Here is a 22,592-nt window from a genome sequence, read left to right on the forward strand (position 1 = left end):
AAAACCCCCATAAAATTTTTATGGGGTGCACAAATTTTACTTAAATTTTTTTTTAAGATGTTGCTGCCATATAAATGCCACATGTCCATTTTCAATAAAAAATCTTTGAGAGTTTTCGATATATGAAAAAAAATCGATTTTCATTTTGTAACTTCAAAGGGCTGTAACTTTTTTTGTGTGCACTATTGTATATAGGTAAGTGAGGTTCAATCAACCTATTTTTGGCCCCAGAATCTGTGGTATAATTTATGACCAATCTTTTCAGGACACCCTGTATATTATATCATATCGCTCACTATAACGATTCCTAACTAGGAACCTAATTAGTTTAGGAACTAATGGTTCCATGCGTGCAGGTTCACTCATCATTACTATAGTATCATATTGCTCACTACGGCGATTCTTAACTAGGAACGAATGGTTACATGTGTGCAGGCTCATTCATTTACTATAGTGAGTGATGTGATATATTATTTATGTAGTATAGCTCCCCGTGCGTGACAAGCTGTATAATCAAGATTACACAAACTTCTATGTTGATCTGTTTCCAGTGCGTCTTCCTCTACAATCCTTCAAACTATAAATCCAGCTTAATAAATAATTTGAATTTGGGTAAAGAATTTAGAATGGTACTAATGTGTTTCTTTCATTTTAGGCTTTTTCTGGCTATTTTTTAAATGTGTGTATGTTTAATGGGTAATGTGTGTGATTATATATCGTCGCTGATTTGCAAAAAGAGGCCAAGTATCATTTTTATATTTTTACTAAGTGGAACTTACTTTAGCTCCCTTTTACACAACCAGTTTAAAACAAAATGTTACTTGGCACCAAAAATTATGAGGCTATCTCAACAACAATAAGTAATACACTTGGCACCTTTTTACAGAATAGGTAGAACCTTTGTAGCTACTTATACAATACACAATACTTTTGCTTATATAAATAAAATATATAAAACTATAATGTAACCAAAAGTGTGTTTATACTTTTAAATACATACCTATACAATTTTACTTTAAGTATATAATCATACACATTACCCATTAAACTGTTGAAATGTGCACACAGTTAAAAAATGGACTAGTCCTGTCGCCAGGGGGGGTACAACGGCCTCCTGTATTCAGATGGGCTTACCCAAGTTTTTTTTATGTATTTTGACCTGTAGAACACGAATTTTTTGGGTAACAGTTGATCCGGATGTCGATAAGATTGTTATAAACCAAGAAGTTGAGGAATCACATAACAGCGATTTCTCGCAAAACAAAACATTTTTTTGTATTTTTTTGGGCCATTCTAACCAAAATATGTTTCTACAAATTTTTTCGTAGGATGCATAGTTTTCGAGATAAACGCGGTTGAACTTTCAAAAAATCGAGAAATTGCAATTTTTGAACCCGAATAACTTTTGATTAAAAAATAAAATAGCAATTCTGCTTACCGCATTTGAAAGTTCAAGTCAAATTATATCGGTTTTAATTATTTGTATTGCTTAAAATTTATTATTTTATTGTTAAAAAAAGCTATAAACACCTAGTGCTTGAGTGATGTTTTTAATGATTTCTCATTTAAAATCGAACAAGTAGGTAGAAGAGGTAAAGGTGCAAGCGAGGCTATTTCTACGTAGCATGCATTAAAACGCATGTATTAGGCACGGGAAACACTATGTGTTTAAGGCTTTTTTTAACAATCAAAAAATAAATTTTTAGCAATGCAAATATTCAAAACAGATATAATTTGACCCAAACTTTTAAAGGCGGTAAGCAGAATTGCTATTTTATTTCTTATTTAAAGGTTATTCGGGTTCAAAAATTGCAATTTTTCGATTTTTTGAAAGTTCAACCGCGTTTATCTCGAAAACTATGCATCCTACGAAAAAACTTGTAGGAACAATTTTTGATTATAATGACCCAAAAAATACAAAAAAATGTTTTGTTTTGCGAGAAATCGCTGTTATGTAATTCCTCAACTTCTTTGTTTATAACAATCTTATCGACATCCGGATCAACTGTTACCCAAAAAATTCGTGTTCTACGGGCCAAAATACATAAAAAAAACTTAAGTAAGTCCATCTGAATTAAGAAGGCCGTTGTACCCCTCCTGGCGACAGGACTAGACAGGAAAAAACCTAAAATGAAATAAACACAATATAAGTATTATTCTAAAATTCTTTACCAAAATCCAAATTATTTATTAAGCTGGATTTATAGTTTGACGGACTGTAGACATAGACACTGAAAAAAGATCATCATATAAGTTTGTGTACTCTTGTTTATAAAGCTTGCCACGCATGGGGAGCTATACTATAATATATTATATCATATCGCTCACTATAACGATTCCTAACTAGGAACCTAATTAGTTACGAACTAATGGTCCCATACATGCAGATTCACTCATCATTACTATAGCATCATATCGCTCACTACAGCGATTCCTAACTAGGAACAAATGGTTAAATACGTGCAGGCTCACTCATTTACTATAGTGAGTGATATGATATAGTATAGCTCCCCGTGCGTGACAAGCTTTATAATCAAGAGTACACAAACTTCTATGTTGATCTTTTTCCAGTGCGTCTTCCTCTACAGTCCGTCAAACTATAAATTCAGCTTAATAATTAATTTGGATTTGGGTAAAGAATTTAGAATGGTACTTATGTGTTTATTTCATTTTAGGCTTTTTCTGGCTATTTTTTAAATGTGTGTAAGTTTAATGGGTAATGTGTGTGATTATATATTATTTAAAATAAAATTGTATATGCATTATGTATTTAAAAGTATCAAGGCACTTTTGATTACATTATAGTTTTATATATTTTTATTATATAAGCAAAACTATTGTATAAGTTATAAGTAGATCTACTATGTACTGTAGTGAATACCATAAGAACAAGATGACATTGGTTGTTTTTGTATAAAGAAATTATAGAACATTCAAAAGTATTTACCTTATTATTTTGTGTGACTCCAGCATAGAAAAAGTCTTATAATGAAAGGTAAAATACATACATACTATATTTTTGTTTTGGTAATTGTTTTTGTATTTTGTTTTTGTTTTGGTTTTGTTTTGTAATAAGGTACACCTCATTTACTATTTAAAATTTGTTTTGGTAATAAATTAAAACACTTGTATTTATATTTAAGGTGTATTTTATTTTACATTTTCATAGTATTGAAATTATTATCATTATTTATCTACATATAATTACACTTAGATCTTCTGAATTTGAATTCATTTTTAGAGTGCACTTTGATAAATACAAGTAAATACTTCTAAATCATCCAATTAACCTACAAGATCAATAAAAGTACAGAACACTACAGAACAAAATAAAAATGGATAAAACTAACAAAATTAAAGAGGTAAACACACAGTATTAAAAACAAATTTGTTTTTAGTTTTATTGTGGTAAATGGATCTATTTTCATTTTCGAAAGTTGACAATCGAACTGTCAAGTGTCAAAAAATCGAAAATCTGTGACTCGTGATTGGTCCAAATTCTCCCATAACACAAGTCCTGGAGAAACTGAAATCTCGCGTCTGGTCACGCAGACAAACAATAGTTGCGATTGAAATGTAATGGCGGACACAAGTGAGTATACAATTGAAGAGCGTTTGGTCGCTGCAGTGTGGATACACGTACCTCGTCATCACAAGAATACAATGACCGACATTATAAAAATGATTTTGTTGTTCGTTTTGAGAAACCATCACCATCAAGACTAAATTTGTTGTCACGGGAGAAGAAGGCTTTTTCATTGGGAACCGTTCTCGATGCACCAAAAAGTTGAAGACCAAGCACTCGAAAACAGGTGCTGGCATTGAGGATTCCATTGAACCTTCACCGATGAAGTCGACGCGGAAACGCTCTGGACCCCGATTTTTGACCCTTCGCATCGTTATCGAACGTATTCGCTTCGTATCTGTACAGCGAATATCAAAGCGAATGGTAAAAAATCGAGGTCCTGCAGAGTTTTATATTGCACGGTTAACAATGCAAGATCACATGCGACGTGATTAAAAAGTTAAGGCCTTGTTTATTTTCAACAAGATGGCGAATCACTCCTTTTTTTCTCACTGTTCGCAATCGCCTGAATGAAATTTTACCGGACCGATGGATTGGGCGAGGTTCTCCAATTTCTTGGCCTTCAAAAAGTCCAGATTTGACAACGCCGGACAATGTACTGTGGTGTTTCTTGAAAGAAGAGATTAGAAAACGGAGATATATTTGAAATGAGGACTTGCGAAATGGAGTTTGTCAAGTTTTTACGCCAGTAACTCCGGACATGCTGAGACGGATGATGAGCATACGAACATGGCGTCGTATCAAGTTTTGTTGTGACAATGGATGTATGCACACCGATATTTTAGATAAATAAATACGTAATAAATGACTTACAAATAAAATTATGCTATTATTTTTCCCTCTGTAGTACAACAACAGAAATTCATTAATGTAAAGGGACTTTCCCGCCACCCTATAGAAAGTTGAAACTTTTACAGATTGTAGCTAATTATATGAAATATACATATTTTCGCTTTTTACGTTAATTGTTTACGTTATGCCTCATAAATAGACAAGAAAGTTTCAAATTTTTTGCCAATTCCAACTACTTTTCATGTTGGTATATCATGTTTATAAAAATCCTAAGAGGCGAGGATTTTGAACTCTCATATCTTTGTTTATATAAACATCGGCACTTATTCTTGTCAAATTTCAAAACGATACGAAACAAAACTTCAACCAAAACTCGAATTCAAAAAATTCGTGTTTTTAACGTAGTCTTAGAAAAACCACCGGTAGAGACGTTTCGTGCTACAATTAACATTAGAATTCGTTTTGGCGTATTAATTTAAAGTTTGTTACGAACCCTTAATAGATGGAGTGGAAATTAACAGGGTTTACACTGTGCAGTAGTAAAGCATTAGAAGAGAAAATACAGTTTCTATGATACATTCGCTTAAAACTCTAGGCCGCGTTCAGAGTGGACGAGCAAAGAGCAAAGAGCAAAGCAGAAAAATCAAACTCATACTGGGAAATGGAGGTACACAAAGTGCTAGCAAAGAGCAAAGCGGCGAAACCAAAGAAGTTTGATTTCTCCGCTGGCACTCTTTGGTCCATGTTGTGAGACCGCTCCCGTCTGAAAAAAATTTTGATTCGGTTTCTTTGTCAATTCCTATTCAAAAATGTCCCCTTTAAACAAATCTGAAGAGCACCGGGCGGAATTTTTGGGCAGAAATTGTTTAAACAATTTTATCTACTCTATGTTATGTTATGTGTAAGTTTTTAGTTTGTGAAAACTGTCATTATAAATAGCAGTGCGTGAAGTGTTTAAAGTGAGCGTGAAGTAACAATGTATTTTAAATAGGACTTACTTTTTCGCACTGTTTTTAACACACTTTCATATAATCAAATATCCTTCTTTGGCGTTGTCATGGTGATGACATAATGAGCAATAAATTACGACAAAAGTTTTTACAGTTTTGTGGTTTGAAAGAAGTTAGAATTTTTAAATGTCAAAGTTTTAATAATTGTAGAATAGAAATGAATTCCAGTGACGAAGAGTTACAGTGTTTTTATTTGTTTATGGTAGAGTAGATAAAATATTGTATGAAACTGTGCATGAAGTACTTTTTGCGAACTTACGCGATGTATAGCACTCGCGTAGCTGTCGCTCGTGCTCTAAATATTGCGTGCGTTCGCAAAAAGCATACTTCACGAACTGTTTCATAAATAACTATTTTTAAACAAATACAAAAGATCACGTTTTTTTGCTCCGGAACATATATTTTTAGGTTTTTTGGGTTATTCTAAACAAAAAAGGTATCTTGTAATTTTTCCCAAAAATTAATAGTGTTCGAGTTATAGGCGATTTAAAATCTGAAAAATGCGAAAATACGCATTTTCGTGGCTTAAAAATTCATATTTCAATCAGTATTTTTGAGGTTACCAGATACTTAAATTGATGATTAAACATTCAGCTTCGATTCTGAAGAGTGATCGCGTCTAACCTTAATTTATACCGTTGTTTTTTAATTGTTAAATATGCGTGTTTATCAGATTTTTTTGCCGGTGCGGCGCGGTCTATTTCAAAAATCTCCTATTTCCTCCGAAAATTATTTTTTCTAGATTTTTTGGGATATTCTAAATAAAATAAGTTTCTTAACATTTTTCTCAAAAGTTAACAGTTTTAAAGTTATAAGTTAATAAAAAACTCATTTTTGGATTTTAAATCGCTTATAACTTTAAAACTGTTAACTTTTGAGAAAAATGTCAAGAAACTTATTTTATTTAGAAAATCCCAAAAAATCTAGAAAAAATAATTTTCGGAGGAAAATAGGAGGTTTTTGAAATAGTGCGCGCCGCACCGGCAAAAAAATCGGATAAACACGCATATTTAACAATTAAAAAACAACGGTATAAATTAAGGTTAGACGCGATCACTCTTCAGAGTCTTGAAGCTCAATGTTTAAACTTCAATTTAAGTATCTGGCAACCTCAAAAATACTAATTTAAATATGAGTTTTTAGGCCTCGAAAATGCGTATTTGCGCATTTTTCAGATTTTAAATTGCCTATAACTCGAAAACTATCAATTTTTGAGAACATTTACAAGATACCTTTGTTGTTTAGAATGACCCAAAAAACTTAAAAATATATGTTCCAGAGCAAAAAACGTGATCTTTTGTATTTGTTTAAAAAAAATTGTTTAAACAATTTTTGCCCAAAAATTCCGCCCTGCACCCTTCAGATTTTTTTAAAGGAAATTTTAAAATATTTTTAAATAGGAATCCACAAAGAGACCGAATCGGAAATTTTTTCAGACGGGAGCGGTCTCACTACATGGACTACTGTGAGAGTAAAGAGCAAATATCCTACCGCTCCTATCCACACTGCCGAGTGGAAAAGAACTAAACTCTCGTCTAGCGTAACTATCCGCTATTAGCACTTCTTTGCTCTTTGCTCTTTGCTCTTTGCTCGTCCACTCTGAACGCGCACTTTTTGCTCTTTGCTCTTTGCTCTTTGCTCTTTGCTCGTCCACTCTGAACGCGGCCTTAGAGAGCAGGATTAACAATAAACTTTGAGAAAACTAAACTTATGACAAATCTCGTGATGAGTGAAAATATGACTATTGAGAATAATACCATTCAACAAACAAACACTTACAAGTATCTGGGACATGAGCTCAAAATAGGAACAGACAATCAAACACATGAAATGCAGAGGCGAGTAGGCCTGAAATGGGCAGCATTTGGCAAACTAAGCCATACTCTAAAAAGTTCAATTGCCATGTTTCTCAAGCGAAAGGTTTTTAACCAATTTGTTTTGCCCATACAAACTGATGGAGCAGAGACTTTAACATTAGCGCAAAAATCAGCGAATAAACTCAAAGTTACACAACCAGCCATGGAACGTGCAATTCTAGACGTGATCCTTCGAGACCACATAAACCAACAAATCAGGCAAAAATCATGTGTTCAAGACATAATCGAAAGAATCACGACGCTGAAGTGGAACTGGGCAGGGAACTTTTATAAACCCAAGATGGACGGTGGACAAGACGAATCATGGAATGGAGGTCCAGAAACTATAAAAGAAGACTAAAGGCCGAGGATGACCATCGACTAGATAGATTGACGACATAAAAAAAAATGCGGGAAATTGCTACAACCGGCCCAGTGCAAAGAACACTGGAAAGAACTGATAGTCCAAGTAATGAAGCTTAAAATAGGACAAAACCTCGCAATTTTTACAGAATGGATCGATTTGCTTGAAAAGAACATCGCACACATCTTATGGAAAATATAATGTCACTCAAATTCAATAAAATTTATACGAATAGATTCGTTTTAAATTAACGGTCAAATCTTATTGCGCCAACTCTTAATTATGATTAATTACGGCGCAAATTGCAATTAAAGTTTATCGAAATCATATTTTTGGAGTCAGTAAAACTGTCAGTTACAATTACTATTGCTCTGGGTGCTATTCAAAAGAGCCTTAAACCCCGCTGGGCCTAATAGTCCTGTCGCCAGGGGGGGTACAACGGCCTCGTTAATTCAGATGGACTTACCCAAGTTTTTTTTATGTATTTTGACCCGTAGAACACGAATTTTTTGGGTAACAGTTGATCCGGATGTCGATAAGATTGTTATAGACCAAGAACTTGAGGAATCAAATAACAGCGATTTTTGGCAAAACAAAACAATATTTTGTATTTTTTGGGTCATTTTAAGCAAAAAATATTTCTACAAGTTTTTTAGTAGGATGCACAGTTTTCGAGATAAACGCGGTTGAACTTTCAAAAAATCGAAAAACTGCAATTTTTAAACCCGAATAACTTTTGATTAAAAAATAAAATAGCAATTCTGCTTAGCGCCTTTGAAAGTTCAAGTCAAATTATGTCGGTTTTGATTATTTGCATTGCTAAAAATTTATTGTGTTATTGTTAAACAAAGCTACAAACAACTAGTGCGTGAGTGATGTTTCTATGATTTATCATTTAAAATCGAACGAGTAGGTAGAATAGGTACTAGTGCAATCAAGACTATTTCTACGTTACATGCGTTAAAACGAATGTAAAAGCACGGGAAACCCTACGTGTTTATAGCTTTGTTAAACAATAAAAAAATAAATTTTTACCAATGCAAATAATCAAAACCGATATAATTTGACTTAAACTTTCAAATACGGTAAGCAGACTTGCTATTTTATTTTTTAATCAAAAGTTATTCGGGTTCAAAAATTGCAATTTTTCGATTTTTTTAAAGTTCAACCGCGTTTATCTCGAAAACTGTGCATCCTACGAAAAAACTTGTAGAAATATTTTTTACTTAAAATGGCCCAAAAAATACAAAATATTGTTTTGTTTTGCCAAAAATCGCTGTTATTTGATTCCTCAAGTTCTTGGTCTATAACAATCTTATCGACATCCGGATCAACTGTTACCCAAAAAATTCGTGTTCTACGGGTCAAAATACATAAAAAAAACTTGAGTAAGTCCATCTGAATTAACGAGGCCGTTGTACCCCCCCTGGCGACAGGACTATAAGCGGATTAGTGAAACTAATCCGCTGATTTATGGAGTACCGACAATTTGGGTATTATAAAATATTTTTTCTCTCTCTAACTTATGTACGTATCCATTTGATTTCAGATTTATTTATATCAATTTCTGCTCTTATTATTGAAAATATGGAGTTGGCGCAATGATAAGATTTAACCGTTAATTTAAAACGAATCTATTCGTATAAATTTTATTGAATTTGAGTGACATTATATTTTCCATAAGATGTGTGCGATGTCCTTTGAAAATAAGTAGTGAATAGTCCAAGGATCAAAATCTATATGATGCCGAAAGGCGCTTTCATCATGGGGGTGGTTGCCACCCAATATCTGGGGTGAAAATTTTTTATTATATTTTGACCACAAAAGTTGGTAAAAACATTGATTCTATGCAAAAAAACGTTCTATACATTTTTTTGATAAACTTAATAGTTTTCGATTTATTCACTATCGAAAATGTTATATTTATATCGAAAAATCAATGTTTTTAATTAGTTTTCTGCTAATAACTCAAAAAGTTTTTTTCTATCAAAACAACTTTTCTCAACAGAAATGTACCTTCTGAAAAAATAAACAAAAACCTTTTTTTTATTTTCTTTAAGACTAATAGTAATCGAGCTATAATCTATTATATGTTAGCTCATCTTCGTCAAATGCTAAATATTGTAGATTCAAAGTCAAAAGACGGGACAACCATGCATTTTTCGAGGATAACTTGTTTAAACTAATTAAAAGTATTTAAAAATATCTATCTCCGGAAATAAAAAAAGTCTCCAGCTCAAAAATTAAGTGACTAATGAAAAGAACGTCAGTCCCTATTTTTTTCAGCGAATAAGTGATGGGAACCAATCCTCTAATCACCATCCTAATTAAAATTAGTCATTGAACTTACTTAGTCTTCTTTATTTATGTATTATTAATAGGTTCTAGAAGTCTGACCGGCTTAGAAAAATTAGTTTTTAAAAAAATGAAGTTAAAACGAATAACGAATTTTTGTTGTTTGGTAAAAAATGCCCTTTTCTTCAGAATAGAAAGATTAGCATTAGAAATACGAGAAAATGTTTAAATATGAAATTGTAGCTTATTTAATTCCCAAGAACTTGGTTTGCAAAAATTTTTTCTATAGTAAAAATTGAGTGAGGTATTGACAATTAAAACTTGCAAAAACCACCTTTACCAACCCTTTCAAAGTCACCTCTTTTTGCGACTGAGGCTTTTAAAAGGATTTAATATTTATAGCCTTATAGATCTTATAAAAACCTACAAAATTCTTTTTTAAAAAACTTTCTAAAATAAAAAATAATAAAGTTACGATTAAAAAATCAATATATTTTTTTGAAAAAAAAAAAGAGAAATCCGATTGGAAGCATAATAATAATGTAAGTTAGCGGTGTTTCTAGTGATTGGCCTTATTCATTTTTCTTTATATATGTATTATTAACATATTTTAGAAGTTTGAATGGCTTATAATGATTAGTTTTTTAAAAAATTAGCAGTTAAATGTGAATAACGAATTTTTGTAGTTTGGTAAAAAATACCATTTTCTTCAGAATAGAAAGATTAGCATCAGAGATACGAAAAAATGTTTAAGTATGAAATTGTAGGTTATTTAATTCCCAAGAACTTGTTTTGATAAAAATTTTTCTACCTACGGCAAAAATTGTGTGAATCGTAAATGAGTATATCGAAAAACATTGATTTTTTTGATATTAAACTAACATTTTCGATAGCGAATAAATCGAAAACTATTAATTTTATCAAAAAAATGTATAAAACATTTTTTGCTTAGAATGAATGTTTTTATCAACTGCTGCGGTCAAAATATAATAAAAAATTTCCACCCCCCGAGATGGGGTGGAAACCTCCCCCATGGTAAAAGCGCCTTTCGGCATCATATAGATTTTGATCCTTGGACTATTCACTATTTATTCTCAATAGATCTTATTCAAGCAAATCGATCCATTCTGTAAAAATTGCGAGGTGAAAAGCTTCGGTTCCTGGACTATGAGGGAGGCCTATGTCCAGCAGTGGAAGCGATTGGCTGATTGGTGATGGTGATTGTTACCAGCCTAAAGTAATTTTAGAAATTGTTGTCACCGAACGAGGGGTTTGGTTGATGTAGAGTTGACCTTCTGTTATCTTGTTCTTGCGAATTATTATAACCTTCGTCTTTTTTAGATTTATGTTGAGTTCGTATTGTTAACTGTAGTAAGTAATTTTGTTCGTAAGGACATGTATGTCTTCTAGGATATCCGCCAAAAACAGTGGTGTCATCTGCATATCTGATGTTGTTCAACCGATATCCGTGTAGTAGAATAACTTTTTAAATGTCGTGTAAAGATTCGCTTGAAACATTATCGTTAACCCAGGCCACAGCAACGAAACTTAGAGTGGCCTAAAGAAGAATGGAACGGTCACTACTTGGACTGACTCTCACAGACAGGGTCAGAAACGAAGAAACCAGAAGAAGGACATGCGTCACAGATGTCATAGAGCGAGTAGCAGAGCCGGATTGAAGGCAGTGGGGGCCCCTGGGCAGAATTAGTGTGGGGCCCTACCTCCTACCATTGTTGTTATTTATAACTATGGTATACAGCCAACTACAGGGTTTTCCATTTTAGAAATTAAATGTTGATATACTTTTATAAAAGATTTTTAAATAATAAAAAGTACAAGAACTGTATCTCGTGACAGTAAAATAATAAAAATAAACATAGTAACATATAATATAATATGGTTAAAGTCCGGGTACTTTTTAAAATTTTTTAATTGAAAATTCCTTAATTATATCGGGCATGTCTAGTTGCTTTAAGGCATCGTGTTCAATACTCATGAATGATAGAGAAATGATTCAAACGCTCCTGGCTCATCATAGACCGAAGTCGATTTTTAATTAACTTAATCTTTGACAATATCTCTCTCCAATGCAATTAGTTAGCATCAGAACTAAATACATATAAACGAAGTGTCACCTCAACGTTTGGAAACGCATCATTCACATTTCTTTCTTTTGGCAGTCGGGACGTTTAAAATTTTTTACTTTGATGAGCCGATTTACTCTTTATAAGAATTGAAGAACTCTACAAATTGTACTAGTTCGACATCTAGGTTTTCATCTAAATCATTGCTATAAATGTCTTTAAGCTTCAGTGAGTCAGTTTCAAACTTCATTGGGAGTTAAATTTTCCAAATGATGTAAAAACGTAAAATTGGAATGAATGAATTCATATGCAGAAAGCCTCTGACTTAAAGAGGAATTGAACTGATCTATAATAGTAACATTTTGAGTCCTAAATTTCTCTGTTGTCATTTTAGTTTCTGGAGATGTTCCATAATTCAGTGGGGTCAGTTGAATATTCCTTAAAAGAATATAAATTGATGAAGTGATCTATGTGCCGCCACTCCTGAATTAAGGTCAATATTTGGATCTTGGGGAATACGACTTGGGCTGTTTATCCTCTCTGAGATTGGAGAATATTGCAAATATTCCTGTTTCCAGTAAACACATTCGATTATACAAACCATTTGCATCGCTACTAGTTTTAAATTGTTGCTCATGGTCGTCTGAAATTTTGGATAATGCTCCTTTAATCTGATTATAACCTTTAACTAGTGCTTTTGCTCATCACTTCTAGATGACCAGCATCACTTCTAGTAGTATTTACTTTTAGGAGCAATAATATTTCTGCCATGGCCGGCGTTGCTCTCGCTTAAAGACGCAGCTTTTAAACATTCGATTAACAAGTAGTATCTATATGTAGAGGAAGTAAAAAATACATATAGTTCATATAGTTCTTCTAAGAAATCAAGGAATTCTATGGTAGCAGGAGAACACTCAATTGCAGCTTTTGCAACTAAATTTGGAGAGTGGACGGCACACGGAATCCACAACGCCTATGATAGATATATTAAGATAATATATTAAGATACGTATCCATACAAGTGTGAACCCCGCTCGTTGTAGCAGCTCCACACAGTGGATACGTTGGTGAACGCCGCTCGGCGCTCAACCTCTTCGATTCAACCGGTTTGCGGTTTATATGTAGGGGAGCGCATGCCGTATCCATTTGAGTTGCTACACGGAGCGGGGTTCACCCTTGTATGGATACGTACCTCTATGTTCTCTAATTTTAACCTGAACACCATTGTATTTTTCACTCATAACTGACGCGTTTTCGTAGGACGCAGTTTTTCAAATCGATATCATGTTTTTGCAAGAATGTCATTACAGAAATCAATATATCTTCTACTTTATGACTGTGATTTGACAAAAATATGAGAAACCTTTCAACAGTAGTGAAACGTTCCATGTAACGATCACAGTTAATTGATTGACAAAAATTATTCTATGTGAATACTGTGCTGATTTTTTTACGTTTGCAACTTTGTGGGGGCCCCGGGCAGCTGCCCAGCCTGCCCCCCCTTAAATCCGGTCCTGGCGAGTAGCATGGCTGAAGTGGAATTGGGCGGGCCATGTAGCCAGAATGAAGGACGGGAGGTGGACCCAAAAAACTACAGTGTGGAGACCAAGAGAAGACAGAAGAAGTAGAGGTAGACCACCTACACGATGGACAGACGACGTCAAAAGATTGCTGGGAATTGGTTGCAGAAAGCCCAAGATCGACAAAACTGGAAGAAATTAGGGGAGGCCTATGTTCAACTTTGGATATAGAAGGCTGGATGATGATGATGATGATGATGATGATGATGATGATGATGATGATGATGATGATGATGATGATGATGATGATGATGATGATGATGATGCTGATGATGATGATGATGATGATGATGATGATGATGATGATGATGATGATGATGATGATGATGATGATGATGATGATGATGATGATGATGATGATGATGATGATGATGATGATGATGATGATGATGATGATGATGATGATGATTAAATATTCGCTAAATAATAGTCTGTCGCAGTAGAGATTAAAGATTAAAGGAGGCAAAATACAGCCTTGCCTCACTCCTTGCATTATTTTTGCGTATTGGGTATGTTCACCTTCATTTGATATTTGCGGTTGTTTTGATTTCAGGAGTGGTTTCAAATCATTTTTAGATATTTGGTGTTACATATTTCCTGCTTATTTTAGTTTTTTGCATTATCTTAGGGTGAAGTACTCGATCAAATACTTTCTCGAAATCAACCATACATGCGTATACTGCGAATACTCAAAACAGTCAAATCCGCGAAGCTTCGTTGATGCGTTAATAATGAGTTTTGAGAATTTTATGCTACAATAGGTTTGGCGAATTTGTCTATTCTTTTTGTAGGCTCAGTTTAGCTTCTCAGTAAACGTGATAATTCATTTATTTTAATTAACATACAAAAATTAAAAGAAAATGGAGAAATAAATAAAAAATACGAAAATTCTTAAATTTTGTGGTGGATCCGTTTTTGTAACACGCAGTGTATATTATTATGATGTCTATTAGTATACTCGCATACCTACTATTAAGGAAAAAAACTAAAATTTTAATGTAAAACTTTATATTAATGATTGTAATTATAACAAGTTTGAACTTATGTAATAAAAAGAATAATAAAACTTGTAGTTTCGTGTCGCAAGATATAAATCATACTTCAGTAGTAGTGCGATGAAGTAGCAGTCTCAAGTTATTGCATTTCCTATCGAACAATTGTTCATTTCGTTGTAATCGGCTTTGTCTTGAAGTTTAAAATGGGAAGTTTATATTTCATCGAGGTCTAGTACTGAGCTTAATAGGCAGCATTTAGAACGTTTATTTGATCTGTTTATTGCGAATTCGGATTCTAAATTTATTGGACATTTAATTTTTAATTTATTGGACTCTATATTTTTCTTGATACTATTCGGATATGAAACAATTCTTTTGTGTCAATGTGTGAATCAATTGTGTTGAAGCTATTTTCTTTTGGCATTTTAATATTATTTATTTGCGTTTATTGGGACGTAACCACAATTTTAGTTTAAAATACGTTTATTTTTACTTTTAGATTTCCCCTTAAAAAATCATCCGAAGTGGAAATCGAAACGCGCAAATCTGTGTTTCAACCTTAAATTGTGATTAGTTAACAATAAAAATAGTAAATTATGTCAAAGTTGTGTTTAGATACAATAAAGTGCCAAAAAATTGTATGTACAGAAAAATATTTATTTATGAGTTTAAACCAGAGTTACAGTATTGCAAACAATTTTATTTTTCTTGATGCTTTCATCCCCGACGCAGCGAAAAATGATACATTATAGACTAAGAGCCGCTATAGGTGAAATTTCTTAATCATTTTAGGCACGATGGGACCCCATAACTTAAATAGTAGAGCCTAAAAGAAAACGTTTGAACACTGTGCCGTCACTTTTCAGTGGCACATGCGTCGACAGTGGCGCATCAAACTTTCCACTTATGGACGGGGTAAATAAATTAAAAGTTACCCTCCCTTACTAACAGAATTAAATTTTTTTATTTTTTTAAGTTCTATGTGATTAACACACCACCCCTTTCCCCTGCCCCCACCATCAAGAAATTCATTTTTCGTTTTTATTTTTTTTGATGGGGTGCAATCAATTTTAAAATTTCAAAAAATTCACACGCATAGCTAAGGCTTTTATAAAACATGCCTATTTTTTTATAGATCCATAGGTAGGGTGTACATAACCTCAAAAAATTAAAAGAAATTTTTTTTTTCAAAAAAGCGTATAACTTTTTTTGAGGAATAGCTGCAGATCTAATTTTTCCTTAATCTTGTGTGTTTTATCAAACACTATATTTTTAATTTTTTTCAGATTTTTCCGTAAGGCTCCCCACCTTCAAAAATCCGAAAAACTGTTTTTTGGGCGGGTTTTGGGGGATTTTTCCTATTTTATAGACTTCATAATGTATCAAATCAATTTTGTTTTTATAGGTTATATGTAACTTGAAGTAACTGAGTCCTTTAGAATATTTAAAAATCAGAAAAACACGTTCAAACCCCCCAAAACCCCCTTAATAAACAGTGTTTTGGATTTTTTAAGGTGACCAGCGTTACAGAAAAATCTGAAAAAAATTAGTAATATAGTGTTTGATAAAATACATAAGACTTAGAAAAAATTAGATCTGCAGCTATCCCCCAAAAAAAGTTACATACTTTTTTCCAAAAAAAAAAAATTTTTTAATTTTTTGAGGTTATGTACACTCAACCTACAGGTCTATAAAAAATAGACGTGTTTTATAAAAGCCTTAACTATGCGTGTAAATTTTTTGAAATTTTAAAATTGATTGCATCCCACCAAAAAAAAAATAAATCGAAAAATAAAGTTTTTGATGGTGGGGGCAGGGAGAAGGGGGTGATGGGTTAAAATTACGATGAATCTTATGTCTTAATCACATAGAATTTAAAAAATGAAAAAAATTAAATTCTGGTAATGAGGGAGGGTATTTTTTAATTTATGTATCCCGTCCATAAGTGGAAAGTTTGTTGCGCCACTGTAGACGCATGTGCCACTCAAAAGTGACGGCACAGTGCTCAAACGTTTTCTTTTAGGTTCTACTATTTAAGTTATAGGGTCCCGTCGTGCCTAAAATGATGAAGAAATTTCACCTATAGCTGCTCTTAGTCTATTATTGCTTAAGAGTAATAGTTACTGCACAACGTGTAGCGGAGCAAGGTCATTACTCGAAAGCAATAATGTCACTTTATGCTTGTAATACATACAACATTTTTTCTACAATCACTTAATAAAATGAAACTACTTCTAAATCATTAACTTTATTTATGAGTTTGAATATTCAATTTGTTTGTATTTGTATAGATCTATGGTTGCTACGGACGACGCGCGTTTATGAGTATGAATGTTCAATTTGTTTTTATAGTGCTTTTCATTCACAGTCATTTGTTTCGAGCTTCTGTCATATGTCGCATAATATTAATATATCTACGTCATACGTTATTGATATATACCAATGATACAAACCAAAGACGTATGGCGTAGATATATTAATATTATGTGACACATGACAGAAGCTCGAAACAAATGACTGTGAATGAAAAGCCCTATTGTATGTTGGTATGGTTGCTACGGACGACGCACGCTTTTCAAACTTTAACGCGCTAGAGAGATAAAGTGACGGTACTGAGTAAATGTCAACTTTTCATTGCCATTGACAAGCGAAAAAGTCTTCTTTATCAAGTGCTTGAAGAAAAAAATTATTTTGTTGAATCAAACGTATACGTGTAAACAATACCTGGTATGTTTTTCAAGTTTGTTCTTCCACCTTTAAAGTATGGGTTCAGAAGTAGGTTCAGATGAGTAAATAACCCTTACGCGTGTTATTTGCTTTTAAAGCGATTTATTTCACATTGTATTATTAAAGTAGTAAAGGACGTATCTTACTAATTGACCATTCCAAGTCACGTGACTTTCGACACCGTTGCTGAGAGGCAAAAATTTTGTTTTTGGTGTTATTTTTGCTATTTTCTCGTTTTATTATAAAAAATCTGTGGTTTTAACTACAAAAATTTCAAATATTGGATATAGGACACCCTCGTAGGGGATGCAAAAACCCGGTATAATCAGAAAATCAGTTTTCTTGGCCCATATCGTCGTTCTGTTTACAGTGTATTGTGATTATAGTTATTTAAAACATTTCGCTCTTTAAATGCGGCTGGTATTATAAAAAAAACTTACTTTATCTCTTTTACCTTTACTGGAACACTTTCAAACTGAACAAAACGCTGGTATTTTAATCATATTCTTAAATTAAACAATGGTTTTCTACACTTAACCTAGTTTGTTTACAATATTTTGCCCATCAGTCGCTGTCAAATGACGTCACCCTGGAATGGTCTATACTGAGATAAATACAAGACTTCAAAAATATTACAGGCATCAAAAATATTATATCGCAATAAATATTTGCTTTCAATAGAAAACTGGAGCACACATATCGGCTACAATGCCTGTCTTTCTTCATAACATTTCGTTATACTTTAAGTCAACCTTGTAGAGTCAGCAATTGTGTATGAACATACCTAGCCTAGTACGCGGCAATGATAAAAAATCGCTTTTATTAACCCCGCCCGTGTTGTTGTACAGTCTTATTATTGCAGATATATCAATGTATATATTGAAATTTCTTTTTTTTTTGTCCCATCAACTCGCATTGTCAGTGGAATCTACAGAAACAATGCTAGAAGCCATATTGACAACTTTGTTATCAAACAATCTCACAGTTACTAGGTCATTGTCGTCAATAACTCTGTTTGATGCCCCATCGGTTTGGTTTTTCTCTTATATATTGCTGGATAGCTAACTGTTCTTTGGAAGGAATGATGATGTCGTATATTCAATAATTCTCTTCTGTCAGCAATTCTTCGCATATTTTACCAGAACTTTGTACAATTGGTCTCACTCTCCATAGTCTATCTTTCTGTTTGTTTATATCCATAACATGTGCACGATTCTTAGAGTTTGGTCAAACTGGTTGCCTCAAAGAGCCAATTATTGAAATAATATTCTTTTTTCAATAATTGTTTTTTCGAAACCGTTTTCTTCTTTTTTTTTTGTCTTCTTATATTAGGCCTCTTGGCCTGTTCCTAACCGATTTTGAGCTTGTATTCGTAGCTGAGATGTTGACTGCCAGCTATCTCGCCACCTTTTAAAGGGCCTTCCTATTGGTCTCTTGCCTGTTGGCTTCGAATCCCTGGCTATACGAGCTATTCACTCGCTGTCCATTCTCGTCACATGCTGATTCCACTCTCGTCGTCTCTGTCTTCCCCACCCTACTATATCTTGTGTTACAGAGATCTCTGATCTGAGATCTACTGTAACTGAGATCTTTATTCTCTCAGTGTTTTACCAGTTATTGACCTCAACGTTCTCATTTCTGATGATCTCAGTATCCTCTTGGTTTCTGCTGTCTCACATTTTTGCTGTGTCACAAAACGTTTTCCGGACTGGAAATCAAAACGTTAAAAGAAATGTAAAATATAAATCTCATTAGAGTTGTCCCTTGATAATCCGACATATATGGGACTAAAGGGGTGTCGGATTACCAAAAGTGTCCGTATTACCGAAAGTGATTATATAGTATGGTGCAAATGAAAGGAATAAATTCGTTATTTCGTAAACCGGCAACATTAAATAAAAATCCCGAAATAGGTCGATTTTTATTTTTAGATTATGATATTTAAGCATATATATCACACGCGTGACGGCATCTATCTGGGCGTGATGACGTAGTCGATAATTTTTTTAAATGAGAATAGAGGAACATTAACATAATTATTTATATAGTTTGTCCAAAAACAATTTTTAAATTAAATTAGTTGACAAAAAAAGAAGAATGTATGTAATTTATTTAATACAAAATACTTTTTACTGTTATCACAAAACAGAAAAACATGTTTATTTGAAAAATAAACATTGCTTTCCGTTCAATGTTCAAGCGAAAAGCAATGTTAATTTTTCGAGTAAACATTTTTTTCCTGTTTTCTGACAGTACTAAATTTATTTTGAATTAAATAAATTAGATACATTTTTTTTTGTCAATTAATTTAATATAAAAAACTGTTTTTGGACACCCTGTATAAATAATTATCTTAATGAAGTAAAGAAACACAGACTTACTCACAATCATTTAATTGACTTCGACGACCGGTTTCGATCTCTACAATATACAGATCATCTTCAGGTCGGCGTTACAAGTAGTTAAATGCAACAATTAAAGAAAGCCAGAGTTAGAACATGGTCTGGTTGTATCAAATGCAAATAGAAAGCCAAAAATTTTTGAAAAAGTATGTTACTGTTGACATTTCAGAACAACAAACTGATACATACATATGCACACATATGAGAAACAGGTACTCATAGGCACGCATACGCACATAGATGTATGTGGTTTATGACTATTTGTTAAATTAAGTTATATTTTAAAAAAAAATTTAAAAATTTTCTAAAAAATCCTTAAAAAGCCCTTATAATTTTGATCTACTTACATGCCGTTACAAGGGATGCTTTGTAAGTTCATCGATGACATGTTTAAACGTCCAGATTATGCTAATAGGATAGCTAGGTGAGGGACTCGGTAAACGGATATGCTTCGTAGGTCAAAACACAGTGAATTGGAATGGATACTGACGGCAGATGTGTGATGTGAAACAGAGACAGTTGTAAAGGTCTTTGCTCTTAGGTGTTTTTGAGCTATGGCTATGGGCAAAGGTTGAAGTAAAGAAAAAGACAAAGAGGAATAAGTTGCAAGTTTATATTGTTCCCAGTCAAAAGACTAAGGGATGTCAGTTAGTTTGTATCATTGTAGGTGCCTGACACTAGGAAATCTATGAAATGTAGAGAATTATAAGAAAATTGATGAGATAAAGAGAATGTCAAATTAAAATATTGGTTAAAAACTGGAGATTATTAAAGGTGATCTGAGAAAAGATGGAGTTTGTTTAAACTATCGTATGATAGTGTATGTTCAGAAAATAATGAATTACTAATTACAGGGTGTAGGCACTTACATTGAGAATTTAAATAGATAAATAAATTAACACAAAACACATAGGATTATCATAACTACACAGACAAGACAACAAGTGGTTTAAAATTTGATAGGGAGTAGCACCACTAGTGCTACTCCCTATCAAATTTTGTAACATCCCTTGTAACGGCATGTAAGTAGATCAAAATTATACGGGTTTTTTAAGGATTTTTTAGAAATTTTTTAAAAATTATTTAAAAATATAACTTGATTTAACAAATAGTCATAAACCACATACCTACATCTATGTGCGTATGCGTGCCTATGAGTACCTGTTTCTCATATGTGTGCATATGTATGTATCACTTTGTTGTTCTGAAATGTCAACAGTTACATACCTTTCAAAATTTTTGGCTTTTTTGATACAACCAGACAATGTTCTAACTCTGGCTTTCTTTAATTGTAGCATTTAATCACTTGTAACGCCGACCTGAAAATGATCTGTATATTGTAGAGATCTAAACCGGTCGTCGAAGTAAATTAAATGATTGTGAGTAAGTCTTTATTTCTTTACTTCATTTGAAATGAACTCACATATGCAACCCATTCAACATTTGAATTATCTTATTGTTTATATTACTGAATAGAGAATTAGATAACCTTCCAAATGAGCTAGAACACGACCCCTATTCTCATTTAAAAACATCATCGATTACGTCATCACGCCCAGATGAATGACGTCACTTTTGTGATATATAATGCCAAAATATCATATTAAAAATAAAAATCGACCTGTTTAGGGATTTTTCCGTAAAGTCGCCTTTTTACAAAATAACGAATTTATTCCTTTCATTTGCACCATACTGTATATTTGGTATTGTTTTGCTAGTAGTAACCTACAGTATTCTTAAATTTTATAAGTAAAATGCTACCCAGATTAATATGCAACTAAAACATCCATTTCGGCTAACTAAAACATGTTTATTAAAAGAAATATGGAAGCTAATACATTTAATTCATGTCGCCACAGGTTTCAGTACAAGCAGACACGGCAGCGGTCTTGACGGGAAGTGCGTTGGACTACCGAGCGTGTCGGATTGCAAAACGTCGGTGTATCATATAAATACAATCTTTAAAACTATATAACTAAAAATAATTAATACAATAATTCAATCCTAAAAAATAATGCAAAAACAGACGCTAGTGAAATTGTGGAACTGCCCAAGAGTTTTCGGTGTTAGATTCCGATTTTAAGGGTGAGTCACCCTCGTCAATATATTGTTGGACTATAAATGGTTTAGAATAAAAAAATCCTTATATTCTACATTATCTATTTTCCATACTATTTATGTAGAGTTTTTTGGTCCTTTTTAGATAAGCACAATTGTTTATTTCGTAATCATTATATTTATATTTGAATTTAAATTTTTTCAGATGAAGACTTTTGTTTTAAACTTCCATGTAACATGACCCTTGAAGAAGGCACCTTAATGGAGCCGTTAGCTGTAGGAGTACACGCGTGTAAGCTTGGACGTGTCACAGTAGGTAGTGTTGTCTTCATTCAGGGATCTGGACCAATTGGGCTATGTTGCGTGGCAGCCACTAGGGCATATGGTGCACGAAAGATACTCATCACTGATGTTGTGGATTACCGATTGGAACTAGCCAAGAAAATGGGTGCTACTTATACGTTAAATACGTCTGGAATGGATGAAATGCAAATTGTGAATAAAGTTCGCGAAATATTAAAGGAAGAACCACATGTTTCTATAGAATGTGCTGGTTCTGAGATGTGCGCCCGTTTATCTATGCATCTTACTAGAGCTGGTGGAGTATCTATTTTACTAGGTATGTAATAAAAATATTACTATTATTTAAAAAAATTATTTATTCAGTATTTCCACAGGTGGTAATAACTTTTCTCGAACTTAAATCCTAGAATATTATCGATAGAAACAAGATTATTTTTATTATTAGTGCAGTCAATGAGGTTATTTGGCTTCGAATTCCATCCTAATGCATTGATTTATAGCCCAGTAAATGAACGGGAAATTCGGCGATACCGTGTAATT

At 33.0% G+C, this 22,592-nt stretch overlaps 1 protein-coding gene across 1 annotated transcript in view; it reads left to right on the forward strand.

The window, feature by feature from the left end:
• Window positions 1-22,592, forward strand: part of LOC126886606 (sorbitol dehydrogenase-like) — an 80,294-nt gene that overhangs the window by 15,739 nt on the left and 41,963 nt on the right. The window contains exon 2 of the mRNA XM_050653558.1: window positions 21,955-22,368. Coding sequence (XP_050509515.1) covers window positions 21,955-22,368 — 414 coding nt within the window. The remainder of the gene's footprint in view (window positions 1-21,954; window positions 22,369-22,592) is intronic.

The sequence above is a fragment of the Diabrotica virgifera genome, chromosome 6, assembly GCF_917563875.1.
Source record: "Diabrotica virgifera virgifera chromosome 6, PGI_DIABVI_V3a".
NCBI lineage: Eukaryota > Metazoa > Arthropoda > Insecta > Coleoptera > Chrysomelidae > Diabrotica > Diabrotica virgifera.